Raw genomic sequence first — 24,051 nt, 5'->3', positions numbered from 1 at the left:
CACAGCAAACAAGGCAACTGCAAAATAAATCTCCAATGCCGTATTAACTTACACTTACATTTTGGCAAAAACTTAATAGTAAAATGAAGCACTGGAGTAAGGATAAAAAGGATAAAGACAGAGTGGAACGATCCTAGGAAGTGTTTAACTGTAAAGTGCACAGAAGAGCTTTTAGGCAACTACTAATAAATTTGAAGATTTGTATCATCCCCAATAATCCAAGTTTGATTACTAGATAATAAATATCCTAGAGAAAGTATCACACATGTCCATCAGGGGAAGTAAATTAACATTAACTTTAGAACAAAAAACAGGAATCAAGGCCAAATGCACACTAAGAATTAAATAGATTAATTTTGGTAAATCTTCATACTGTTGAGATATATATCACAGTGAAGTAAAATAATCGATACTTAAGTGAAAAGGGCAAGTGATAATACATGCAGCATTGATCCATTCATGTACCAGTTTAAGAAACAGACAAAACTAATCTATACAGTAATCCAAAGGTCATATTAATCTCCCGGGCTTCAAACTGGTTCAGTCATGCCTGACACAGCAAAATTAGAACAGACCCAACTTTGGAAACTGTGGGTGTACCAGAACAATAACTGGACTGGTTACAGGGATGGGAGACTTGGAAAAGGAATAGTAGGCCCTTCGAGGAGGTTGATTTTAGAGACAGGTTATTGCCAGGACTGCGGAGAGTGACACACTCAAAGTGGTGTCTTCTCTAGGAGGGAGGCTAATTTGTTTCCATTCTAATACAGCCACATTTTACAAATCCGGGTCTGTACCAATTTCGTTTTGTCAGCCACAACTATACTTGGAAGAACCAATTTAACGTCTTGACAATTTCTAATAATTCTTCTATAATGAATTATGACTTTATGATAACCATGGAACTACTTTGTTAGGTATTATGGATTAGAAGTCTGGTAATAAAACACAAGCATACAGACATTCTGCAGGTATAGTTTCAATAGCAGATTATTCCTGTGCTGGGTCTCCCCAGACACCGACCCACAGCTCCCCTCACCCCACCCCTTCAGCATCACAATAAAGACTGTAAAAAACTTCTAGAGTATTAAATATATAACCCTACCTCTTTCTCTAGAGGTTTAGATGCAACAAAGCGCGTTCTCTCTCGTCTCATCTTGCCGCCTCCGCTACTCACTCCAGAAGATAATCCATTGGCGGCAGGCGTACTGAAATTTGGGTATGAAAAACCACTAGGTAAAGAAACAGAAAGCAATTGATACATTACTATGTAGTCCATAACTAAACTGTTCTCAAATAATTAAACGTACAGGTAAATGTGATTTAGAAAACAAATTACTCTTTGGTGTTTAAAGAGATTCTCTCTTCGATTCTTCGTGATTTTCAAACAGGTAAATGTAAATCAAACACGGACCTTAGCAGATCTACATATGAGGATGTGAAGCTGTATGCGAAATAGCATTACCTTTCTCCCTGCTCTCTGTTTTGTCCTGATGTCATAGATTTTTCACATCCAGTCTAGAAAAAAGCATATACATTTACAAGGTAAGTTTATTTTCTCTATTTTAATAGCAAATGTTACACCTATAAATTTAATATTTGGATCCAGGAGTTCATGATTCTTTTATGACTCCTGAATTTGAAACCGTACCCAAGAGTTATAGTACAATTGTATACATCTCACTGAACTCAACTGCCTTTTAAACAAAATGGTAGCATACAGATCAAATACACCTAACAGCCATAAAACTATTTTTACTTGTATGTCACTGTGGTGTATAAATTGTACAAATACATAACTATATAATTTTTGAAATGATTCTCTGCAACTTAAAAGCCTCTTCATTAAAGAGGAACTAGAAATGGCTGGATGATTAGAACTCAACTAGAGGAAGAATGAAGAAGAGAAAGAAAAAAGTAATCCATTACAATGTGATGAACTTGACCTTATACTCATTGATGTAATAGCTGAACTTGACCTATACTCATTGAAGTAATAGGTCAAAAGAGGGAACAAATCTTTACAGTGAGGGTCATTCCCACCCCCTCGGTACATAGGGTTGACAGGGATGGGCAACTTAAGACACTGGCTATCCAAAATGAGAGGCGGGTGGGGGCGGGCACTACAAATGTACCAAGTGATTGGTTTACAAGCTTTCAAGAGGGAGCCTAGTTTCAAAGGGTGCAGGGGAAGTAGAATCTTCACTGAGTGGTTTCCAACCTGTCTAGATGGGGCTGGTGAAAGTAGCTAGGGATAACACTCTTGTGGTTCAACAGTGAATAATTGCTATTAAGACTGACTGTGTGTGTTGCAAATGTAAAGGTAGACACTGTGTAACAAAAGGAGGGCAGTGGTTAGTCTTGAAGTCCAGGAGCAGAGAACCATGGGACCATCAGGGGAGAAGAGTGGAGTGCGGGACCCTATCCAGAAAAACAGTGACACCATAGATGGAGGCAGAGACAATTATGTGGAGAGATGGAGGAGCTGGGGACTGTAGACTCAGGGAGGGAGAGGGCTGTGTGCTGACGGCCAGGGGGCAGGCTTGTGGTGTGTACTTTTGGTTGTTTGAATGATTACATATTCCCGAATGTTTCGCTGTATAGCCAGAAAAGAAAAGAAAAAAAAAAAGAGGAAATAGAAGCAAATATTGTTGAATGATGATGCATGGAGGAGATTGTAATCACTGCAATGAAAAGAAATATGTAAAGCTGATGTTCGCCCATCATGATAGTAAACTATCATTCAATTCACAATAAAAACTTAATAAAAAAGAAATAGCTTGTTTCCTCAGTGCACTGAGTTGATGGGAACAGGTGATTTAGACATTGGCTATCAAAAATGGGGGGGGGGCTATAAAGGCACAAAGTGTCTGGCTTACAAGCTCTCATGGGTATACTTCATTTCAGACTGAGGTGGGTAAGGTAGATTACCCACTAAATAGTTTTCCTCTTTTCCACACGGATCTGGTGAAAAGGGGTGGGGGATAATGGTGATAGGATTTTATGGTTCAATTGTGAGTAACTGTTAGCAGGATTCATTGTCATCATCACAACTATAACTGAAGAAGATGTATAACTAAAAGAGGGAAGTAGTTCATCTTTCATTACAGAAACAGACAATCTCAGGACCATCAAGAAGGAAGAGCATGAGTGGAACATGAGGTCCCTACCTAGAAAAGTGCTGACAGCAGAACCAAACGCAGAGGTTGATGGCATGGAGAAAAAGAGCCGCTACAGGCTCTAGGCCCATGAACCGGAGGCTGACATTCAGAATACACCCTGTGGGCATTGACATTAACCTATATTTTTTTGTTTTGCTTTATTCATTTGTGAAATATAAGATGTAAAAGGAAAGGCACAGGTAAGAAGCAGGATAACTGTTGCTGCAGGGAGGGGATTGTAATCATTGAGATGAAACAAAATATAATTTGTTGAACATAAAACTAATGATCTTGTCTGTTAGCAAAGTAAATAATTTGATAACCACAAAGCTGATGATCTTGTCCACTTACTTTCACTCAATTCACAATAAATAATAAATAAAAACATTTAAAAAAAAAAAAAAGGGAACTAGAAGTCATCAATAGGAGACCAAATAGCCGAAGTCTGTTGTTGCTGAGTGCCATGGAGTCAAGTTCTAATTCAGAGCGACCCTGTATAGGGTTTCCAAGGCTGTAATTTTTTCAGGAGCAGAAAGCATCATCTTTCTCCCCCAGAGCGACTGGTGAGTTTGAATTGCCAACCTTGAGACACACAGTCCAGTGCCTATCCTACAGGGCTGCCGACCTCCCTGGTCAAAAATTACTCTACAGCAAAGATGAGAAGGTAAGACAGGAAGGAAAACAGAGTACCAGCAAGTGTCACAAAACGCTAACTGGTGAATCAAAATTAAAAAGGACACAGGAAATCACTGTTTGCAAATTTAAAAATTTTCAAGAAACTGGGTTGCCATAACCAACAACTAACTTTAAATATAAAATATAATCATTAGATACTATGAAAAATCTCCACTGGATAGTTTTTCTCTTTTCCAGATGGGATGATGGTGACAGGATTTTATAATTCAATTATAAATAATTGTTAGCAGGATTAACTGTGATTATCATGACTCTAATTGTAGAAGATGTGCACCTAAAAGGGGGAAATAATCTTTCATTTCAGGAGCAGACAATCCCAGGACCATCAAGAAAGAAGAGCTATGTGCTAGATCCCCACCTAAAAACGCAGTGATGGCAGAGATGGAGGCGTGGAGAGACAGAACAGCAGTGGCGTATACAGGCCCATGGGCTGAGTAAGGCTGTGTGCCGGTGGGTAAGAGGCTGGCTTGCAGAATGTGCCGTTGGACATTTTAAAGGAATATATGTTTTCTGTTTTGTATGTGTACAAATATTTTTGCTTTGTTCATTTGTGAAATATAAGATGTAAATGGGCAGCCACAGGGAGGAAGTAGGATGACTGTTGTTGCAGGGAGGGGACTGTAATCATAAGATGAAACAAAGTGTATAATTTGGTGAATATAAAGCTGATGGTCTTAAGTGCAAACCACCCAATTCACAATAAAGAGTTGATAAAACAAGGAAACAGACAAAGCCCAGATGTTCTTGTTGTTAAGTGCTATGGAGTTGGTTCCAACTCATAGCGACCCTGTGCAGGTAGGGTTCTCAAGCAGTGCCTGTTGAGTTTGAACCAGTGAGTGTCAACAGCTGCCCTTGCAGTTCAAACCAAACTTACAGTCCAGCACATTATCCAGGACCCCAACATAGAAAGTAGGACATTTAAAATAAGACAACTGGCCTAATTCCATTCCTATGTTTATACCATGTGAGAGAAATGAAAGCGTATCTGAACACATATAAATATCCAAAGTAGCATTCTATAGTCAAAGAATGAATGAAAACAATGATATGGATCTTTACTGGACGAATGGCTTAACATAATGTGGTCCATTCCCACAAGAGAACATTACCCATCAGTAAAACCCAATGAAGCACTGGTACATGTTACAATAGGAATGAACCGTGAAAATACCAAGTATAGAACAGAATTTCATATTCTCATGAAATCTAGACATTCTGGAGCCATGGGAGGCTGGATGAACCCCAAAACTACTATCCCAAAATAATCTTTAAACCAAAAGTATCTCTAAATACTTCTTAAAACCAAACAATAATCTAGTTTACCTGATAAAAAATGTCTACCTTGAGTACTATGCTCTTTTAAGAACTGTCTCTATGGGATCAAATGGGCAGCAGCAAATGGAAAGACGGGATGCAGAACCTTAGTGGATAGTGAGTTTATGCTTATGGGGGAGGAAGAACCCAGAAAATAGAATGATTATAAAACTCAATGAATATAATCAATGTCACTGAATTATACATTTGAAAGGTGCTGAAGTGGCATATAGTTAGCTGTGTATAGTCTCAGTAACAACAAAATCCATTACACTAAGTAAAAGGAATCTAGCCACTAAAGGCCATACATTGTGATTCCATTTATATCAAATGTTCAGAACAGGGAATTAAGTACCATCAAGTGGGTTCCAAATCATAGTGAATCACAATAGGGGACTTTAGGATAAGCACTGGACTGTGAACCACCAACGTCAGTGCTTCAAGCTCACCAACTGCTCTGCAGGGAAAAAAAAGAGGCTTTCTGCTCCCACCAAGATTTATAGTCTCAGAAACCCTGTAAGGGTCCCTTGTGTTGGAACCAACTTGAAGGCACTGAACAACAACAGGTGTTTGGAGAGGGGGAAAAGAGAAGGAAAAGAAGTGACTGGGTTTGTTGTTGTTTTGGGGGAAGGTGGTGATGAAAATGTTCTAAAAATTATGTTGGTAATGGTTGCATAACTCTGAATATAAAAAATCCACTTAAACCAGTTGAATGTTAATCTTACGCCAAGTAGTGGAGGAGGGCAAAAAACCACCCGCATGGTATCTTCAGACAGTTCAACAGCAAACAAAACACACAGACAAAAGAAGTCTGGCAAAATTATTTGCCCCAGAATACAAGTATGTAACTGTTTAACTAGGTTAATATTAATTTAGAATTTGATCAACTTTCTGTTATTCTAAAGGCATACCAATACAAAATCAAAGCAACCAACTCACTAACTGTATGCTTCACCCAGTGAGGCCTGACTGCAATGACAGACTACCAGTACTATATATTTTTTATTTTATTCATTTTAATCACTAAAGACTCTGGTGAAAAGAAAACATATACTCACACTGTGCTTTTTGTCTATTCTTTGATTAGTCTTCCTCAATTCACCAGATGGGGTAAGAGATGGCTTAAAATAAATACTTCGATTAGTTGCTATGGAAACTGGTTTGGGGGTCATGAGTCGCTGAACAGGAGGATACTATAAGCAGAAATCAAAGAGAAACTTTTATTATTTAGATGAACACTGGACTACAAACCAAAGGCTGGTGGTTCAAACTCACCAGCTGCTCCTCAGAAACGAGTCAAAACCAACTCAACAGTACTTGTTGTTGTTGTTAAGTACTGTGGAGTCGGTTCCGACTCATAGTGACCCTGCACAGGAGCAAAACACCTCATCTTTCTCCTGCGGAACCGCTGGTAGTTTCGAACTGCTGACCTTGAGGTTAGTACCCCAATTCGTAACCACTACGCTACCAGAGCTCCTATAGACACAAACAAATGATGAGAGAAAAGGCAAGCTCTAAGAGCCATGGGCATATATCAGGTGGTGCTGTGGGTTAATAATGCAGGTTTGACCTGCATGGTCAGCAGTTCAAGTTCACCAGCCACTCCTCAGAAACCCCATAAGGGGTTGTTATGCATTAGAACCAACTCAACAGCACTTAGCAACAACAAGAACGTGTAATTCTAAGAATCCTGGTATGGCGCTGTAGGATAAGCACTGAACTGCAAGGTCAGTTTAAACTATAAGGTTGGCAGTTCAAACTTACCAGCCACTTCTTAGAAACCCTATACAGGGTCACTATATGAGTTGGAGCCAACTTGATGACACTTAACAAGAGCAACAATATAATTCTATTTAAAATAATTTCAAAGATAATTAAGTATGTTTTCCAAACATAATACTTCTCATACACACATGAAAACATACACAAGATGGAATTATATTCAAAACAGCTTTACAACACCAGAGATGGAGGCAGAGATGAGGACATGGAGACAGAAAGAGCTGCTGAGGACTACTAGATTCATGGGAAGAGAAAGGCTGTGTTGCTGGCCGTCAGGAGGCAGGCTTGCAGAATGTGTCCCTTGGTTGTTTAAATGATTATATATTCCTGACTGTTTTTGTGTACATCGCCCCGCCCCCTCAAAAAAAAAAAAAGAGGGAATAGAAAAAATACTGTTTAATGATTTAGAGAAAGGCTGTGTTGCTGGCCGTCAGGAGGCAGGCTTGCAGAATGTGTCCCTTGGTTGTTTAAATGATTATATATTCCTGACTGTTTTTGTGTACATCGCCCCGCCCCCTCAAAAAAAAAAAAGAGGGAATAGAAAAAATACTGTTTAATGATTTAAAAAAAAAAAAAAAAAATCCCAAATATAAGCTTTTAATTGTAAATGTTAACTGAAATTGATGTTATCACATTTGCCCCACATTACTATCTCAATTTTCTTCGACTGCAAATTAAAATATTATAAGCTACTTATGAAAATACTTAATTCCAAAAAATGTTAGCCAATCTCCCTCCCACTGGTTATTTAAAAAAATTTTTAAAGGCTTAAAAGTTAGATGTAATTGGTAAAAACTAGTAAGACACCCAGATTATGGCACAAACTGGCTTCATTATCTAAGTATACAATTGTTTTGTCAATGGTTTCTTGCTACACTAAAACATATAAAAACCCTGTAGGAGAGAGAGGACTAAAGCCAAGGGTTTCTCTTCTGTCCAAAGATTGTTAACACTATGAATAGAGTCTTTTCAGTAAGAAACAGCTGTGAACAGCACTGGCTTCCAGGGCAAAACTCTTTGTATAAGTTATTAACTCTTCCCTAATCCTTATGCCAAGTGTGACCCTAACGTCAATGATTGTGCAGATTACATCCGTGAAACATGAACTACAGTATCGCAATCTAGCCTTTATGTCTCCTAACACTTACTAATAAATTTTATTGATAACTATTGTTGTTAAGTGCCATCATAGCAACCCTGCACAGTGTTTCTGAGGAGCAGCTGGTGGGTCTGAATGCTGACCTTGTAGTTCACAGTCCAGTGCTGATCCTACTGCACCACATCATGAATCCATTGATACTATGTTGTTGTTAAGGGCCGTCAAGTTGCTTTCGACTCATAGCAATCCTATATCGTTTCTAAGGCACAGGTGGTGGGTTTGAACCATCAACCTTGTAGTTAACACTCCAGGGCTGGTCCTACAGCTCCATAGCAGGAGTCAGTTCCCCAAATTATTCACAGGATAAATGATTTTAATCAATTACTTCTCGGGCATTTGGTATTGCCACAGAGGCTTTTATAAGTGAGCATGTGGAAACGTGTTTCCTAAAGGACGCTTTCTTGTTGGTTAAGTGCCATCAAATCAGTGCCAGCTCAAAGCAACCCTGTGTAGGGTTTCCGAGGAACAGTGTGTGAGTTTAAATCACCGACCTTGTGGGCTAGCAATGCAGTGCTTACCCTAGAGTGCCACACGGAACTCCAAAGGAGACTTACCAAGACACAAATGTCTCAAAAAAGACACTTCTTTAACCCTAATTATCAAGCATTTCACTTTACTTTTTCTTACATAACCTCCAAGTCTAATTTTAACCCAATAAAAAACATACTCAAGTGCATCAAGATATAACCACATTACATTATTTATTAAACTCAATGTCTTAAAACAGCATTTTTGGCTGACTGAACAGAACACCTTCTATAAGAAATTATATTACATACGTTTGACATATATTGGTTAAATGAGGAAAGTTTACAAAGATAACTGTGTTCAGTAATGACATTAATTCACTAAACTTCTAATTACTAAGCACTTCAAAGCTTCATGTCCTCCTGTTTTTACTTATCAAAAGACTGTCACGCCTTAGACAGGCAGCGTCCCTTAAACAAACAATAAGGAGGATTCGGATGCAGACCGTGCAGACCCGGTCAGGAGGCCAAGCCCCTGTGGGCCCAAGCGTTGTTGACCATCCAAACCATAGGCTCTGAGGATCAGACTTTAGCTACCTAGTAGACATAGCAAACTGTCCCTCATCTGATTATTCAGTAATGCTTGTTAGTAATCTCATACATGAGCCCTGGATATCCACAGACAAATGTAAAAACCTTCCCTAAAAGCCGAGACTGTAAATTCCAAAAAGGCAAGTCCCACCCCCATCCAAAAAAAAAAAGCTAAAGAGGATAGAAACACTGTTAACTGATGATATATGGAGGGGATAATAATCAATGTAATGAAACAAGCTATATGAATGGTTGAATGTGAAGCTGATGATGTGCCCTGTAAACTTTCACTCAATCCAAAATAAAAACATTTAAAAAAAAAAAAAAAAAAAAAGACTGTCAACATGCCAAAAACAGGCACGCCAAGTAATCAAAAAGCACTGGGCATCTACTACTTATACAGCATCTTGGTGAGGTTACAAAATCCACAGGAAAAACCATCTTACTTTCAAGCACGTACAGTAATGACTACCAACGAATTCAAATCTGTACATTGGATCAACTGAAAAGAAACAAAGTGAACTGCTGACACTTTAAATAAATACTAAAGTCATCCTTACCTTTTCTCTTTTGGCTTGATAATCTGAAATATCTACTCCACTCCTATGAAGAGGCTAAAATAAATAAAAATACTATTAGGAGTCCATGGAAACCAGTAAATGATGGCTCATATGGATTAAAAAAAAAAAAAATGTACTAAGAGTCAACTTACAGAATCCAAAGGTGAAGAAACAGACGGAATTCTTTTTGCATCCTATTAATGTTGAAATAATTAATTAAAAATTTTCACTAAACTCAAAGGTTAATTTGTTACAATTTGTTACACTCCTGTATTTAATCATAATTTTAAATTTTACCGCTAGAGGACTTGACATCTTCTCTAAAGATTGTAATATTCGCCGGGCTGTTGAGCTAGTCACACCGTAAGATTGTGCAGTGAGTTGCTTGGCTTTCATTTGCCTTCTGACTGGGGCCTGTAAAGCAAACTCTATATTATTTCTTGAAATGTAAAATCTAAAGCACACATTTCATGCAGTGAGAAATTACCCAACAGAATGGATATCCAATGTTAATGATGAGTTATCTCTGGGGCAATGCCATTAAACATTTTTCCTTACGGCTCTCTTGAATATCCAATTCCACTCCTGCTAAACTATTTTTATAAACATCAAAAAGTGGTAAGAAAGTTTACCACTCTAAGATCAGTTAGCTCTGTTAAATGGGTAAAACAAGGTTTTGGCCAAAAAACAGGCTTGCCTTAACCCATGTACCCTAACAGTTAAATGAAAACAAGCACTACATTATCATAAATATTATATAATTTTGATTATAGTATATACCAACATACCTAAACAAACATGTTTACTACTACTAATGCCCCCCCAACAAATTTTTATATAATAAAAACATTTTTAAATACTTGGACTATTCTTAATAAATGAGGGTTCAAATGTCTTAAAACTGGGGTGAGAGAAACAACTTAAACTTCTTTTCTCAAGACTGTATAACATTTAGATAATCAAGTGACTACCACAAGATAATCTGGCGGAACAATTTCCACTCTATATAGCAACGACTAATATGTAAAGGTGTGGCACTGCAAGATAATGTGCTGAACGGAAAGGGAAGTATGACAACAACAACATATGACACAAGATATACTATCACATAGTCCTGGTGTGGTGCTGTGTGATAACACACTGGACCACAAGGTGGGTTTGAAGTTCAAGGTCGGCAGTTCAAATTCACCAGCCGCTCCTCGGAAACCCTATACAGGGTCACTATGAGTAGGAACCAACTAAACAGCACTTAACAACAATAATACTATCACTGGAGTCCTGGCGTGGCACTGTGGGTTAATGTGCTGGACTGCAAGGTTGGTTTGAAATGCAAAGATGTCAGTGGGTCAAGCTCACTAACCACTGCTCAGAAACTCTATACAGGGTCGCTATGAGTTGGAATCAACTCAACAGCATTTAACAACATACCATCATAAAGTTAACTTAGTTTTTAGAAAGGGCTCATATCTGAAAAACTGAATCATAACAATGTTTATCTAATTCATTATCCTCACAGTAGGTACAAGATTATACACAAGTTTTCTTAATATATTGATATTCCCTTAGGGATTGCTGCTCGGCCTGGAGGCTTTGAAGATTTTGGCAAACATGAGGCACCATTAAAATATCCTCCAGAAAAGGAGCACATATGGATCGTGGGACCCTATTCAGAGAAGCAGCAACACCTGAGATGGAGGAGGAGGTGAGGACATGGAAAGATAGAGCAAATGTAGACTCTAGACTCATGGAAAGAGAAAGGCTATGTGTTGGTGGCCAGGAAGCAGGCTTGCAGAATGTGCCCTTTGTTTTTATTTCAATGATTACATATTCTTAAATGTTTTTGTATACAAACCCCCAACCCCAGTCCTCCCCACCCCAAAAAAAACCCCAAAAATAAAAGCAAATACTGTTGAATAATGATGCATAGGAGATTTTAATCATTACAGTCAAATGATGAGTGCATAACTAATGTTCTCCCGTGTACACTATCACTTAAGTCACAATAAAAAGTTTTTTAAAAATCTTCCAGAAAAAATATGTTTGTCTTATCAATGGATTCTGCCAGTCTCTCAGGGTCTGAGTTCACAAATCAATAAAATGGAACATATTTAGAGATTTTTAAAATATGCCTACTAATTCTAACCTCTTTAGGGGGAAAAGAAAAAAAAGCAAATAGGCTTCCAAATAATTATAATTGACAATTGGGATGTAGTCTGTATGGAGAATGATTCTAAGGGTTCATCAAGACTGAGCAATTAAGAGTATATGATCCTATGAGTAACAGAGGAGGAAGCAGAAGAAACATACAGATGTAGACTAGTCTATCAATCACAGGAATGTGCCATTTTCTCTTCATCCAACTTGTTGAACTACTTTGTTACCTGATCTAGCTTAAGTTTCAGAAAAACCTCCTTTGCTTTTTTATAATAAAATTACCCTTCATAAAAACAGAGAAAAATTCCCCACAATTTCTGTCAATTAAAGTCTCTAAATAGGTAAGCAAGAACTCTAAAGCAAAGATCAATCTTCAAATCTTGTTTGTCGTGTCCATCTTAACACAGATTTCCCTTTTTGAAAGCCTACTTAAAAGATTACTCCTTCTTTAAAATGTCAACTTCTGTACTGTAAAAGAAAAGCACCATAACAATTTACACACACACACTCCACCCACAAATATGACCTCAAGAAACTCTTGGGACAAAGCATAGAATGGTACAGTTTATTCTGAATTTTTAAAAAGTAAATAAATTTTCAATTGTTTTTAATCAAAACTCACACTCCAAAGGAAAACTTCCCTATAAATAATGTTAGTTCAGTTAAGAAACCAGGAGAAAAGTGATTAGTCACCACATAGCTTAGGAGAGAAACACTCACAGCCCGTGCTCATGGACTGGAAGACTCAGTTTTGCTAAGATGTCCATCTCCCCAACTTGACCTTTAGAATCAAATGCAATCCCAATCAGAATCCCAGAAGACTTTGTAAAAATCGACATGCTGATTCTAAAATGTCAAGGAAAAGTATAGGACCTAGAAAGTCAAAACAAGCTTGAAAAGAGAAGAATAAAATTCAAAGACTCACATTACCTGATTCAAGACTTACTATATAAAACTACAGTAATCAAACCAGTGCAACCCTGGCAAAAAAAAAAAAAATGAGCACGTAGATCAATGGAAAAAGAACAGAAAGTCCACATGCATGATTACTGATTTTCAACAAAGGTGCAAAGGTAATTCAATGGAAAAAGAATGGTGTTTTCAAATAAAAGTTACTAGAACATGTACATGAAACAAAAAAGAACTTTGATCCACATGTCATAACACATTTTTAAAAAAATTATCTCAAAATGAATGAATCAGAGACCTAAATTTAAATCTACAACTATAAAAGTTCTAGGAAAAAATCTGTGGTCAGGGTCTAGGTAAAGATGTCTTATATATGACACCAAAATCATAAACCATTAAAGAAATAAAGAGTGAAACGAAACACAGCATATTAGATGTCATCAAAAGTAACAACTTTTGCTAAGAAAATGAAAAGACAAGTAAGAGAATGGGAGGAAATATTTGCTAAACTAATAAAAGATCTACACACCTTGATTACAAAATTCTCCAAATTCATTACTAAGAAAATGACCTAATTAAAGAACGGGCAAAAGGTTTGAACAGGCATTCAACCAAAAAAGAACCCTTTTTGCGGCAATAAAAATCCAAAAAAGATACTCAATTATTCTTAAGAAAATGCAAACTAAAACCCTAAGTTGGCGTTAACACTACATGCCTAGCAGAATAACTAAAAGAAAAATGAATGAAAATCAATACACTGACAGCATCAACTGCTAGTCAGGATGCAGAGCAACTGACATCCTCTTACATTACTGGTGAGAATGCAGAATCAACCACTCTGGAACTCAATTTGCCATTTTCTATACAGTTAAATGTACACTTACCATGTAGCCTAACAATCCAACTCCTAGGCCTTTACCCAAGAGAAATAAAAATTCACGTTCTCTATACAAAATGTTCACAGCAGCTGTATTCATAACTGCCAAAAATGAGAAACAACCCAGGTGCCCTCTCGCAGGTGAATGGATTACAAACTGCATTACAGCCATACTACTGAACCCTGAAAATGAACTACAGACATATGCAAAAACCTAGACTTACACTAAGTGAGTAAGACTCAAAAAGCTATATACTATATGATTACATTTGATATTCTGGAAAAAGTCAAGACTAGCAGAAAAGAAAACACCAGCAGTTTCTAGAGGGTAGAGGCAACAAGACAAGTTTGTAACATACAACTTTATCGGGGTAATGGAAACACTCGTTCAGTAACAACATTGTTTGTATCAAAACACACTCCAAAGGAAAACTTCCCTATAAATAATGCTAATTCAGTTAAGACACCAGGAGAAAAGTGATTAGTCACTACATTATCTTAGGAGAGAAACACAGTCACACACAATAATCTATTGAACAAAATGTTCACTTGTGTCTAATGTAACATTCACACAGTCCTTAAATGAAGTCATTTGTAAAACACAGTTCTATCACCTTATCAAAGGAGCTCTGGTAGCATAGTGGTTACGAATCGGGCTGCGAACCTTAAGGTCAGCGGTTCGAAACTACGAGCTGCTCCATGAGGCTTTCTACTCCCGTAAAGATTTACACCCTCGGAAACCCTGTACAGGGTTGCTATGGGTCGGAACCGACTCGACGGCACTTAACAACAACATCACCTTATCAAAGGAAAAAAGAAATGAACCAAAACTCTTTATTACTTTGAATGTCAACATCCATTTATCCTTTCCCTACGTAGAACAAGTTACCAAGTCTTCTATTCAAACCAACCTGATAGGGTGTATTTCGTAGTTTAGACTGTCTTGCAGCAGCTGCTGCCCCACCATATGTTGTTTTTCCAGGATAAAAAGGAGAATCTCCAAGCTGACTTGTTTTAAGGATTGAAGAATTCCCAAGAGACTGCATAGAAACACAATGATAAATTATGAGTAACAAACAAAACAAATGCAATGAAGTCCAACTCTTTAATACTCACAGGGGAAAGTGCTCCAAAGGCAGACAAGTTGAATGCTGGTTTTTTTGAGCTGGTGGCAGTGTGTTGTGAGAGTGAATGGGAACGTTCGGTCTCTGGAGACCATAGAGGTGGCACAGAAGTATTCTTTGAAACAGCTATATCTGAAACAAAAAATAGGAAATGCATAGTAATAGTTCTAATTACAAGTCCTACAGTTCTATAAATTTATATTTTATTATAAATAGAAAACTGAAATTACAACGGCATAAAATAATTCATTCCATGAAATTTAATTTTACTAACAACGTTATTTACTACAAATGTCAAGTATACCTTTATCAGAAGCTCTTGATGAAAAACCACTGGTAGTTGAGATGTTATCATCATCGTGCTGAGAGGTAGAATCTTTTATTTCCTTTACAAGGGAAAATCCAGAACTGCCTATTGGGAATGCCGAGGAGGTGGATGGCTGACAGTGCAATGCAGGGGAGTCCAACACAGAGAAATTCAGATGGCTCCGATGAAGAGAAGGTCTTGTTAATACATCTGGATAGTTTGAAGCAGTACTAGTTGTTGAGGGTTCTTAAAAGAAAAGAATTGCTATGAATATAAACTTAGAAAAACCTACATATACACTATCACAACAAAATGGTCTCTAAGAAAACAGGAGCCCTATGGCCCAAGCATTGGTTGGACTGTTAACCACAAGGTTAACAGTTCAAATCCATCCCCTCTGCTGGGTAATGAAGCAGCTGACTGCTCTTGTAAGTATTTGTAGTCTTGGGAAACTGTGAGTAAGGTTGCTATGAGTTGGAATGAACAACAGAGGTGGCTTTACATAACCTATGACCAAAATGTATTTCAGTGATGACACACAACTTCTAAAACGTCTGGTGATAAAATATAAAATTTGCAAACTCAGAACAGACGACTTCCTCCAGAACCAATCATGACTGTTATTTGTATGTCCTTCCAGATAATTTATATTTATAAGCATGCATTTCCCCTAAAATATAACCAGGGCATGTACTGTTGTGTGATTTTTTACTTACAATATAATTTTGTCTCTATCATAGAGTATTCCCTATAAAGACTACATTGTATTTCATATGAATCTACTATATTAAATTATTTCTCCAATACTCCATTCTTATTGTCATTGCTCTTTCTTAAAAGCTATGAGCTGATTCTGACTCACAGTGACCCTATATACAATAGAATAAAACACTCCCTAGAGCTGTTCTGGTTTGGCACTGTAGGTTAATTCGTCAGACTGCAAAGCCATTTGAACTTCAAGGTTGGTAATTCAAGCTCATAGGCCGCTCCTTGGAAATCTTAATAGAGGGTCACTATGGGTTGGAATTGACTCGACGGCACTTAACAACAACAAACCTGTACCAGAGTCCTGGTGTGGTACTGTGGGCTGATGCGCTAGACTGTAAGAAGGCGCTAGTCGGTTTGATATGCAAGATCAGCAGTTTAAGCTTACCAGTCACTCCTCAGAAATGCTATACAGGGTCAGTATGGGTCAGAACCAACGCGACAGCACTTAACAACAATAACCCTGCATCATCTTCACACTTGTAATTTTGTGCCAATCCATTTAGTTTAGGGTTTTCCTCTTTTCTATCAAAATTACATGTACTTCTATTTCCACATTTGTCAGAGTATTCTTCAGAGTCCTGGTATGGCACTATAGGATATCCATGGGACTGCTAACCACAACGTCAGCAGTTCAAATCCACCAGACACTCCTCAGAAACCCTATAAAAAGGGTCACTATGAGTCAGAAGTGACTCAGCAAGGAACAACAAAACTTTTCTTTCAGGAGCCCAGATGATGCTGTACGTCAAGTAGTGTTGTTCTTAAGTGCCATGGAGTAGGCTCTGACTCACAGCAACCCTGTATAGATTTTCTGAGGAGTGATTGGTAAATTTGAACCACTGACCTTGTGGGTGAAAACAACCTTTCAGTCCAGTGCATTATCCTACAGTGCCACATCAGGGCTCCTGGAAGCCTGAACTTCAGAGGAAAGGAAAGAGCATGATTGCTGAAAAGAGAAGCTGAGCAAGGACAGCAAGAGAGGGAACTGACTCATGAACTGCAAGCCAGATATGGTGTAACCATCCCGACTTTTGTAAGCAGCTTTGGCAACAGAAGGTGGCCTGGCAGAGCAGATTTATTAAGAGACAGAAAAAGTAAGGTTCCTCCTTTTCCTCATGGTCCCCCATAAGACCAGAGGTATGGCCAGCTCCCATCGGCGTCCAACTCCTTTCCCCCAGTGCAGACCCTGCTCTGGGAAGTTCACAGCCATGTAATTAGACAGCCAAGTCAGTATAAGCCGAGGGCCAACAGCCACTTCGGTGACTGGCTTCAGGCTGGCTTGGCTCCAGACCTATACAGAACCCACAGTCAAGAGACCAGTCCCCCTGCCCAAAGCTGCCCTGCAGTCCTAACAGAACCTGAAACCAGCTCCACCAAGGGTCTTAAGAAACTATTTCCGGATTGAGGGCTCTGAACATAGATAACACTGGGACCAACAGGAATTCTACCTAGGACCAGGAACTCTTCTATCACTTCCCTTCTAAAGCCACCAAGGGTGTTCCATAGCTTGCAGGAGCCTGCCCACCAGAGTTTTCTCCTCTCTGGGTCCAATAGCTACACTGTTTTGTTTTGGGGTTTGGTTTTTGCTTTTGTTGTCTGTTCTTTCTCCTATTCCTCTTTCCATTCCCTAGAATTTTGTCCTATCTCCATGTTTGTTTCCTTCTTTTCTTCTGTTTCTCATTTCCCCCCCTTTTTTTTTCTCTCTTCTTATTTTTTCTCTCTTCTTATTTTTTTCTCTCTTCTTATTTTTCTCTTCAATAGCTTCATTTTTCTGTCCCTCTTTTCTATTTAGTTATTCGTAAGTACTTTTTTTTTTTTAAATCTCTCTCTCTCAACAGTTTCCAGACAACGTGAACAGTACAGGAATACTCACAAGATAAGCCCCATGATTACCCAGCTCTCTGGGAGCAATTATCAAACTTGACACAGATAGCTCAAATAGAATAGGGAACAGAAATTAGGATTTAGAGCAATGGTAAGTAGGAAACTGTGCAAAGTGGCCCCTGGAAATTCACATGTATGTGTCATTGAGTGGATGGGCTGTATGCATGCAGAGAGAAAACCTAAGGCTTACCACCTAGCAGCTCCCATGGAATTAAAAGAAGAACAGAGATTCTAGAGGTCAAGCAATGCAAAAGAAAAAAGCAGTGCTGAGGATGATGAAGTACAGCGACGCCAAACTCTATCAAAAAAGTTTTTAAGGACCATGGTCTAGAATAACACCTACCACATTACAAGTGTTTAGGAATGTCTTGGACTTTTTCTTATATCTATTCTGACAAAGCCTAAAACTAAGTCTTCAAAAGTTCAAAATGATCATTCAGTAAATGAACTGTCTGCTTTAAAAAAAAGAGATATATATATAGAGAGAATCTAGGCTCTATATCATTTAAAATGCCAGTATTTAGTAAATAATTGCTAAATGTGCAAGAAAAAAGAAAACTATGATCCACAGTGGGAGAAGAAGGTAGCCAGTAAAACCTGAACCCAAGTTATTGCTTATGGAATACCAAGTTTCAGTTTATGGTGATGGATACAGTTACACAGTCAATTAAGGTCACTGCTGTCAGCCAGTTGCATGCCTATAAAGAATTAGCAAAAGCTACGGTAGATTTACAATGACAAAAAGGAACAAAAACGTCTGCTGAGACTGCTTATGTACAAATGAAATCTCCTAGAATCTGGATTCTTGGTTTTGAGGTTTAGGGTCATGGTTCTTGGAACGTCCCACTTAGCTGGCCTAATAACATGTTTAACGCTTCTGCCCTATCTCCTAGTTTGCTGCCTAGTACCTAGATTCTTAAAACCTTGCAAAAGCAGCCATCTAAGCCACGACAATTGGTTTCTATTCCAGAGCAAGATAGGAAGGAAGAGCGTGAGGAATGAATGGCTGTCTCTAGGAACAACTGTCTCCTTTGCTAAGAGATCCTAAGAACCAGATAATGCCCAGCCACCATTACTAAACATTTTTGACCATTGAGTCTACAAAGAATTCTGATGAAATGGGGCAACTGGATGAGATTTTTGAGATCCTTGGGAGGCTGGATCAACACCTCTAACTCTTAGCTTGAGAAAATCTTCAACTTTAAATTAAAAATATGCCCTGTGATTTTCTTAAAACCAAACAATAGTTTTAGCATTAGCTTAACCACTAAAGACTGCCTTAAACATCATGTTCATTTAGGATCTACCTATATGGGATCAATGGACATCAGCAACTACAAAGGTCAGGTAAGAAACTCTGGAGGCACTGAGTTAATGTGAGAGGAAAAACTTAGACAAAGAGAACAAGAATGATTTCACAACTCAAAGAATATATCAGTGTCACTGATTTGTACACGTAGACAAGGCTCAGTATGATTATAATACTCTACTGTGTACAATAATCTTAACAAAAATAAAATAAAGGTGTTTTTAAAAAACAACAACCGTGAATCCAAGATGGCAAAGAATCCCACCCACTCACCCCACCCCCAATGGGAGAACCATCACTGTGAAGCTCCTGGTGACCCTGAATCTGGAATTAACCCCTGTGGCCTTTGAATCCCCTAGAAGTTTTTCTGAGTGTGTTTTTTTTTTTCTTTCTTTTTAAAAATGTATTATTGTGAATTCTGTGACAGCTTACATCAGAGAACATTATTAGCTTTACATTCATCTTACTGTAGTATATCATTTCACTGCCATGGTTGCAATCCCTTCTCCATGCATCATCAACCAACCAAAAGGTATATATACCCTGTAAGCCTTACCCCTGGTCCTCAACACACGCTCCTCTCCTTCTCTGGGTCTAGAGTCCCCAGCTGTTCCCTCTCTCCATATCATCCATTCTGCCTGATCTCTAGCATCACTGTTTCTCGGGAGTAGGGTCCCGCATTCCGCTCTTCTCCCTTAATGGTCTCCTGGACTGCAAAGTCAATCACTCCCCTCGTTTTTCTACAAAATGTCTACCTTTACAATTCCAACCCTCACAGTCAGTCCTAATAGCAATCATTCACTATTGTGCCGCTACATGAGGGCCATCCCCATCTCCTTTCATCAGCCCCGCCCAGACAGATTAGATAGTACACACAGATTTTTAAACACATCACATCTCCTTTATCTCTTAGCAGAACACAAAAGGATTTTTTATAGAATACCATGGATTTGTTAGCTACACTTCTATGTTTTCACTGTATTTTACTGGAAGTATTTGCATATTTGCTGTTGTTAAGTCGTCAGTTCCTACTCATTGTGACTCTGTATAGGGTTTCTGAGGATCAGCTGGTAAGTTTGAACTGCTGACCTTGTGGGTTCACAGTCCAGTGCTGATCCTAAAGCATCACATCAGGAGTCTATATATCTCCAAATATACTATATCCATGGGTTATTCTGAATTCATTTAATAATAGAAGCCCCATCAAAATGCTACAAGTAGGCTTCCGGTTGGTGGCACCAGAGCAGTCAGGTAGGCTCTGTGGGGGAGGGGCTGAAAACCCAGGGACATGGCTCTCATGAAACTACACCAGCACTCTGGATCTACCATAAAGGTCTGCCTCAGTTTCCCTTGGAGGCCAGGATGGCTAAGCTTCGTCTCTCCTACTTTGGACATGTAGTCCGGAGGAAACAATCGTTGGAGAAGGATGTCATGCTGGGTAGGGTGGAGGGTCAGAGAAAAAGAGGAAGACCTCCAACGAGATGGATCGGCCAGGTGGCATCATTGATGGACTCGGGGGTGGCAGCGGTGGTGAGGTTGGCCCAGGATCGAGCATTGTTTCGCTCTGCTGTGCATGGGGTCGCTATGAGTCGGTTCTGACTCGATGGCACCTGACAACAACAACAGTTTCCCAAAAGCGCAAGTGGAAAAATCACCGTTTAAATGGAAACAGTGCATTTTACAAATCTGAGGGCGGGACTACAGACTGACCTGCAAAGTGAACCTATGCTAAAAGTAGAAAAGTAACATTTGGCCATTTGCAAAAGGAGGCACTTTACACAGTTTTTTTACTCCTTTTCCCGGTTGTGCCCTCTTTGCCCAGCCCAATGCCTTCAGGCAGGAGGATGCGTACCCCCAAAAAAATTCCAGCATTGAGACCACTGCTTTCCCACGGCATAGAGAGAAAGAGCCCTATCGGTCCAAGGGCAAATCCTTTGACTTCTGCCTGTGGGTACCAGCCCTAAAATTAACTTGTGTGGGTAAATTAACCCCTGCCTACACAAAAAGACAAAACAGCAGGTTTGGTCTGATAGACAAAACATATGAACAATCTGTAAAACAACAACATAAAAAAATGGAACTAATTCAAGAATTATGCTGTGTACACAGAGATACTTAACTGACTTTCAGAGACAAAAATAGTAAACAATCTTTCTTCCACTAACTTCTCAATATCTATCTAGAGCCCTGCTATGGTGATGACTAGGGGAAGGGCCTGAGCGAGTGGACACCGTAACCCACTACGGGAGGCTTCTACAGTACACACACACAATTGTATTTTTGTTTCAAAGTGGAGGTTCTTGTCTCTGTTTTTATATTGCTTTTGGACCTTTTGACCACATATTTTCCTAGAGGTGGCAGTTTTTTCTCCTTACGTGACCCAAGAAGAGACAGCAATCATGGCCATATAGCCAAGCTACAAGCATACTCCAGAATATTCCACCATTGAGACAAGAGCCAATAACAGCTGCTAAACATTACATGTGAAAAGGGAAACCTATCTCTTGATCATATCCACCAGGAGGCACACAGTAAGCTTAATAACACAATAATCATCAACTTAAGCATTAAAAAACCACATAACTACTGGAAATGACGAACAAAAAACAACAAAATATATCAAAATATGTCCAAAAACATAAGAAGAGTAAGCTTAGACAAATGACAGACAAAGGCTTTCTACAAGAGGAAGAGCAGGTTTTGGATATACCTGAGAAAGAATTCAGAAGAATGAAATGGAAACAAATTCAAATGCTCCAAAAGGGGTGGAGGAAAATAAGGAAGAAGTCAGGAAAGTACTACAAGAGCAATCAAATAATATTGATACAGCACTGAAAGCAATCCAAAACCTGCAAGAAGAGGTCCAGATGATTAATAATAAAATATCAGAAATGGACAATACACTGAATGGGGAAAGAACCAGAATAGAAGAGATGGAAGATAGAACTAGCGAGCTGGAAGGCAAATCTCTCAATACTACTAAGATAGAAGAGCAAGCTGGAAAAAGGATGAAAGAATCTGAAGAGAGTCTAAGATTCATGCTGGATAACATGAAGAGGAACAACTTAAGAATTATTAGCATTCCAGAACAGAAAGAATCAGAGCAGTCCACAGAAAAGATCGTTGAAGAGCTTCTGGAAGAAAATTTCCCTAAATCTTGAAAAATGAGAAGATAAATGTCCAAGAAGCCGATTGTAACCCAGGAAGGATAGATCCCAAAAGAAAGTCACCAAGACATACAATATGCAAGCTCTCCAAAATCAAAAACAAGGAGAGAATACTATAAGCGGCCAGAGAGAAGAGAAGTGTCACTTAAAAAGGCAAGCAAATCAGATTAAGCTCTGACTACTATTCAGCACAAAAAGAGCTCTGGTAGCATAGTGGTTACAAATCGGGCTGCAAACCACAAGGTCAGCAGTTCTAAAATACCAGCTGTTCCATGGGAGAAAGATGAGGCTTTCTGCTACCGTACGGAGTCGCTGTGAGTCGGAATCGACTCCATGGCAAATAACAACAACATTCAGCACAAACCATGCAGGCAAAAAGGCAATGGGAGACATACAAAACCCTAAAAGAAAAAAACTGCCAACCAAGAATGTCTATCCAACAAAACCATCAATCGAATACAATGGTGCAATCAAAACATTCCAGAATAAACAGAATCTCAGAGATTTCATCAAAACCAACCCAGCACTTCAAAACATCCGTAAGGGAGTTCTGTGGACTGAAAACCAACAAGAACAGACAACCAGAGATTGGCAGGCGTAGAAACACCACCTGGAACTCAGTTGACAGATAACAGAATCCAGAACAGAACAACTACAACAACAAATTCAAAGGAGCTGGGAGGTCAACCACAGATCAAAATTATATCAATGTCAAAGAAGGGATAAATGTAGCAACAGAGATCCAGGTGGTGAGGATGTCAGGTAGATTACAGGATACAATAGACTTTCTTAAATGGAGAGAAAAGTTACTAGACTATAAGGTAACCCCAAAAAAGTTAATACTTCACACCTTACCATGAAAATGAGAACATGAAAACTAAGAAAAAACCGACAAGAAATAGCACAAAAAACACAAACTCAGCACAAGAGAACAAAGGAAGGAACAGCACTACCAAAAAACTAACATAATGGTAGCAATTAATTCATACCTACTAATATTTACATAGAATGTCAATGGATTGAATGCACCAGTGAAGAGAGAGAGTAGCAGAATGGATAAGAAAACAAGACCCTTCAATATGCTGCCTACAAGGGGCACATCTTAAACACAAAGACAAAAACAGACTAAAAATCAAAGTATGGGAAAAAATACACCAAACTAACTGCAACAATAAACAAACAGGAGTGGCAATACTAATCTCCGATAAAGTAATCTTTAAGACAAAAACCAGCATAAGAGACAAAGAAGGACACTATCTCATGATCAAAGAGTCAATTGAGCAAATGACATAACCATAATAAATATCTACACTCCCAATGAAAGAGCACCAAGATACATGAAGCAAACCTTATTAGAATTGAAGAAAGAAACAGATAAATCTACAATTATAGTAGGAGGATTTAATAAACCACTTTCGAAAAGGGACAGAACAACAAGAAAGAAACTCAACAAAGTTACAGAGGAACTAAACAACAGACCTAACAGATGTGTACAGAGCATTCAACCCACCAACAGCACAATATACATTCTTCTCCAGTGCAACATTCCAGAATTGACCATGTGTTAGTTCACAAAGCAAGCCTCCATAAATTTACAAACATCAAAATACTACAAAGCAGCTTTTTAGACCACAATGCTATAAAACTAGAAATCAATAAGACGACCAATGAAATAAAGTACAATACATGGAAACTGAACAACACCCTGCTAAAAAGCAACTGGGTAAAAGATGAAATAAAACGTGAATTCACAGAGCTCCTAGAAACAAATGAGAACGAAAATACAGTATACCAAAATCTTTGGGACACGGCAAAAGCAATG

At 38.5% G+C, this 24,051-nt stretch overlaps 1 protein-coding gene across 2 annotated transcripts in view; it reads right to left on the bottom strand.

Annotated features, from left to right (window-relative positions):
- NUP153 (nucleoporin 153kDa) overlaps positions 1–24,051 on the bottom strand; it is a 95,470-nt gene that overhangs the window by 42,704 nt on the left and 28,715 nt on the right. For both annotated transcript variants that reach the window (XM_006860798.1, XM_006860797.1), the window contains exons 3-11: positions 15,099–15,347; positions 14,787–14,926; positions 14,582–14,710; positions 10,028–10,144; positions 9,883–9,924; positions 9,716–9,784; positions 6,230–6,364; positions 1,466–1,518; positions 1,106–1,232 (exon numbers count right to left, since the gene is read on the bottom strand). In XM_006860798.1, coding sequence (XP_006860860.1) covers positions 1,106–1,232; positions 1,466–1,518; positions 6,230–6,364; positions 9,716–9,784; positions 9,883–9,924; positions 10,028–10,144; positions 14,582–14,710; positions 14,787–14,926; positions 15,099–15,347 — 1,061 coding nt within the window. The remainder of the gene's footprint in view (positions 1–1,105; positions 1,233–1,465; positions 1,519–6,229; positions 6,365–9,715; positions 9,785–9,882; positions 9,925–10,027; positions 10,145–14,581; positions 14,711–14,786; positions 14,927–15,098; positions 15,348–24,051) is intronic.

The sequence above is a fragment of the Chrysochloris asiatica genome, unplaced genomic scaffold (genome assembly GCF_000296735.1).
Source record: "Chrysochloris asiatica unplaced genomic scaffold, ChrAsi1.0 scaffold00040, whole genome shotgun sequence".
NCBI lineage: Eukaryota > Metazoa > Chordata > Mammalia > Afrosoricida > Chrysochloridae > Chrysochloris > Chrysochloris asiatica.
Note: the sequence above shows the minus strand (reverse complement) of the source record. Positions and strands in the feature narration are given on the sequence as shown.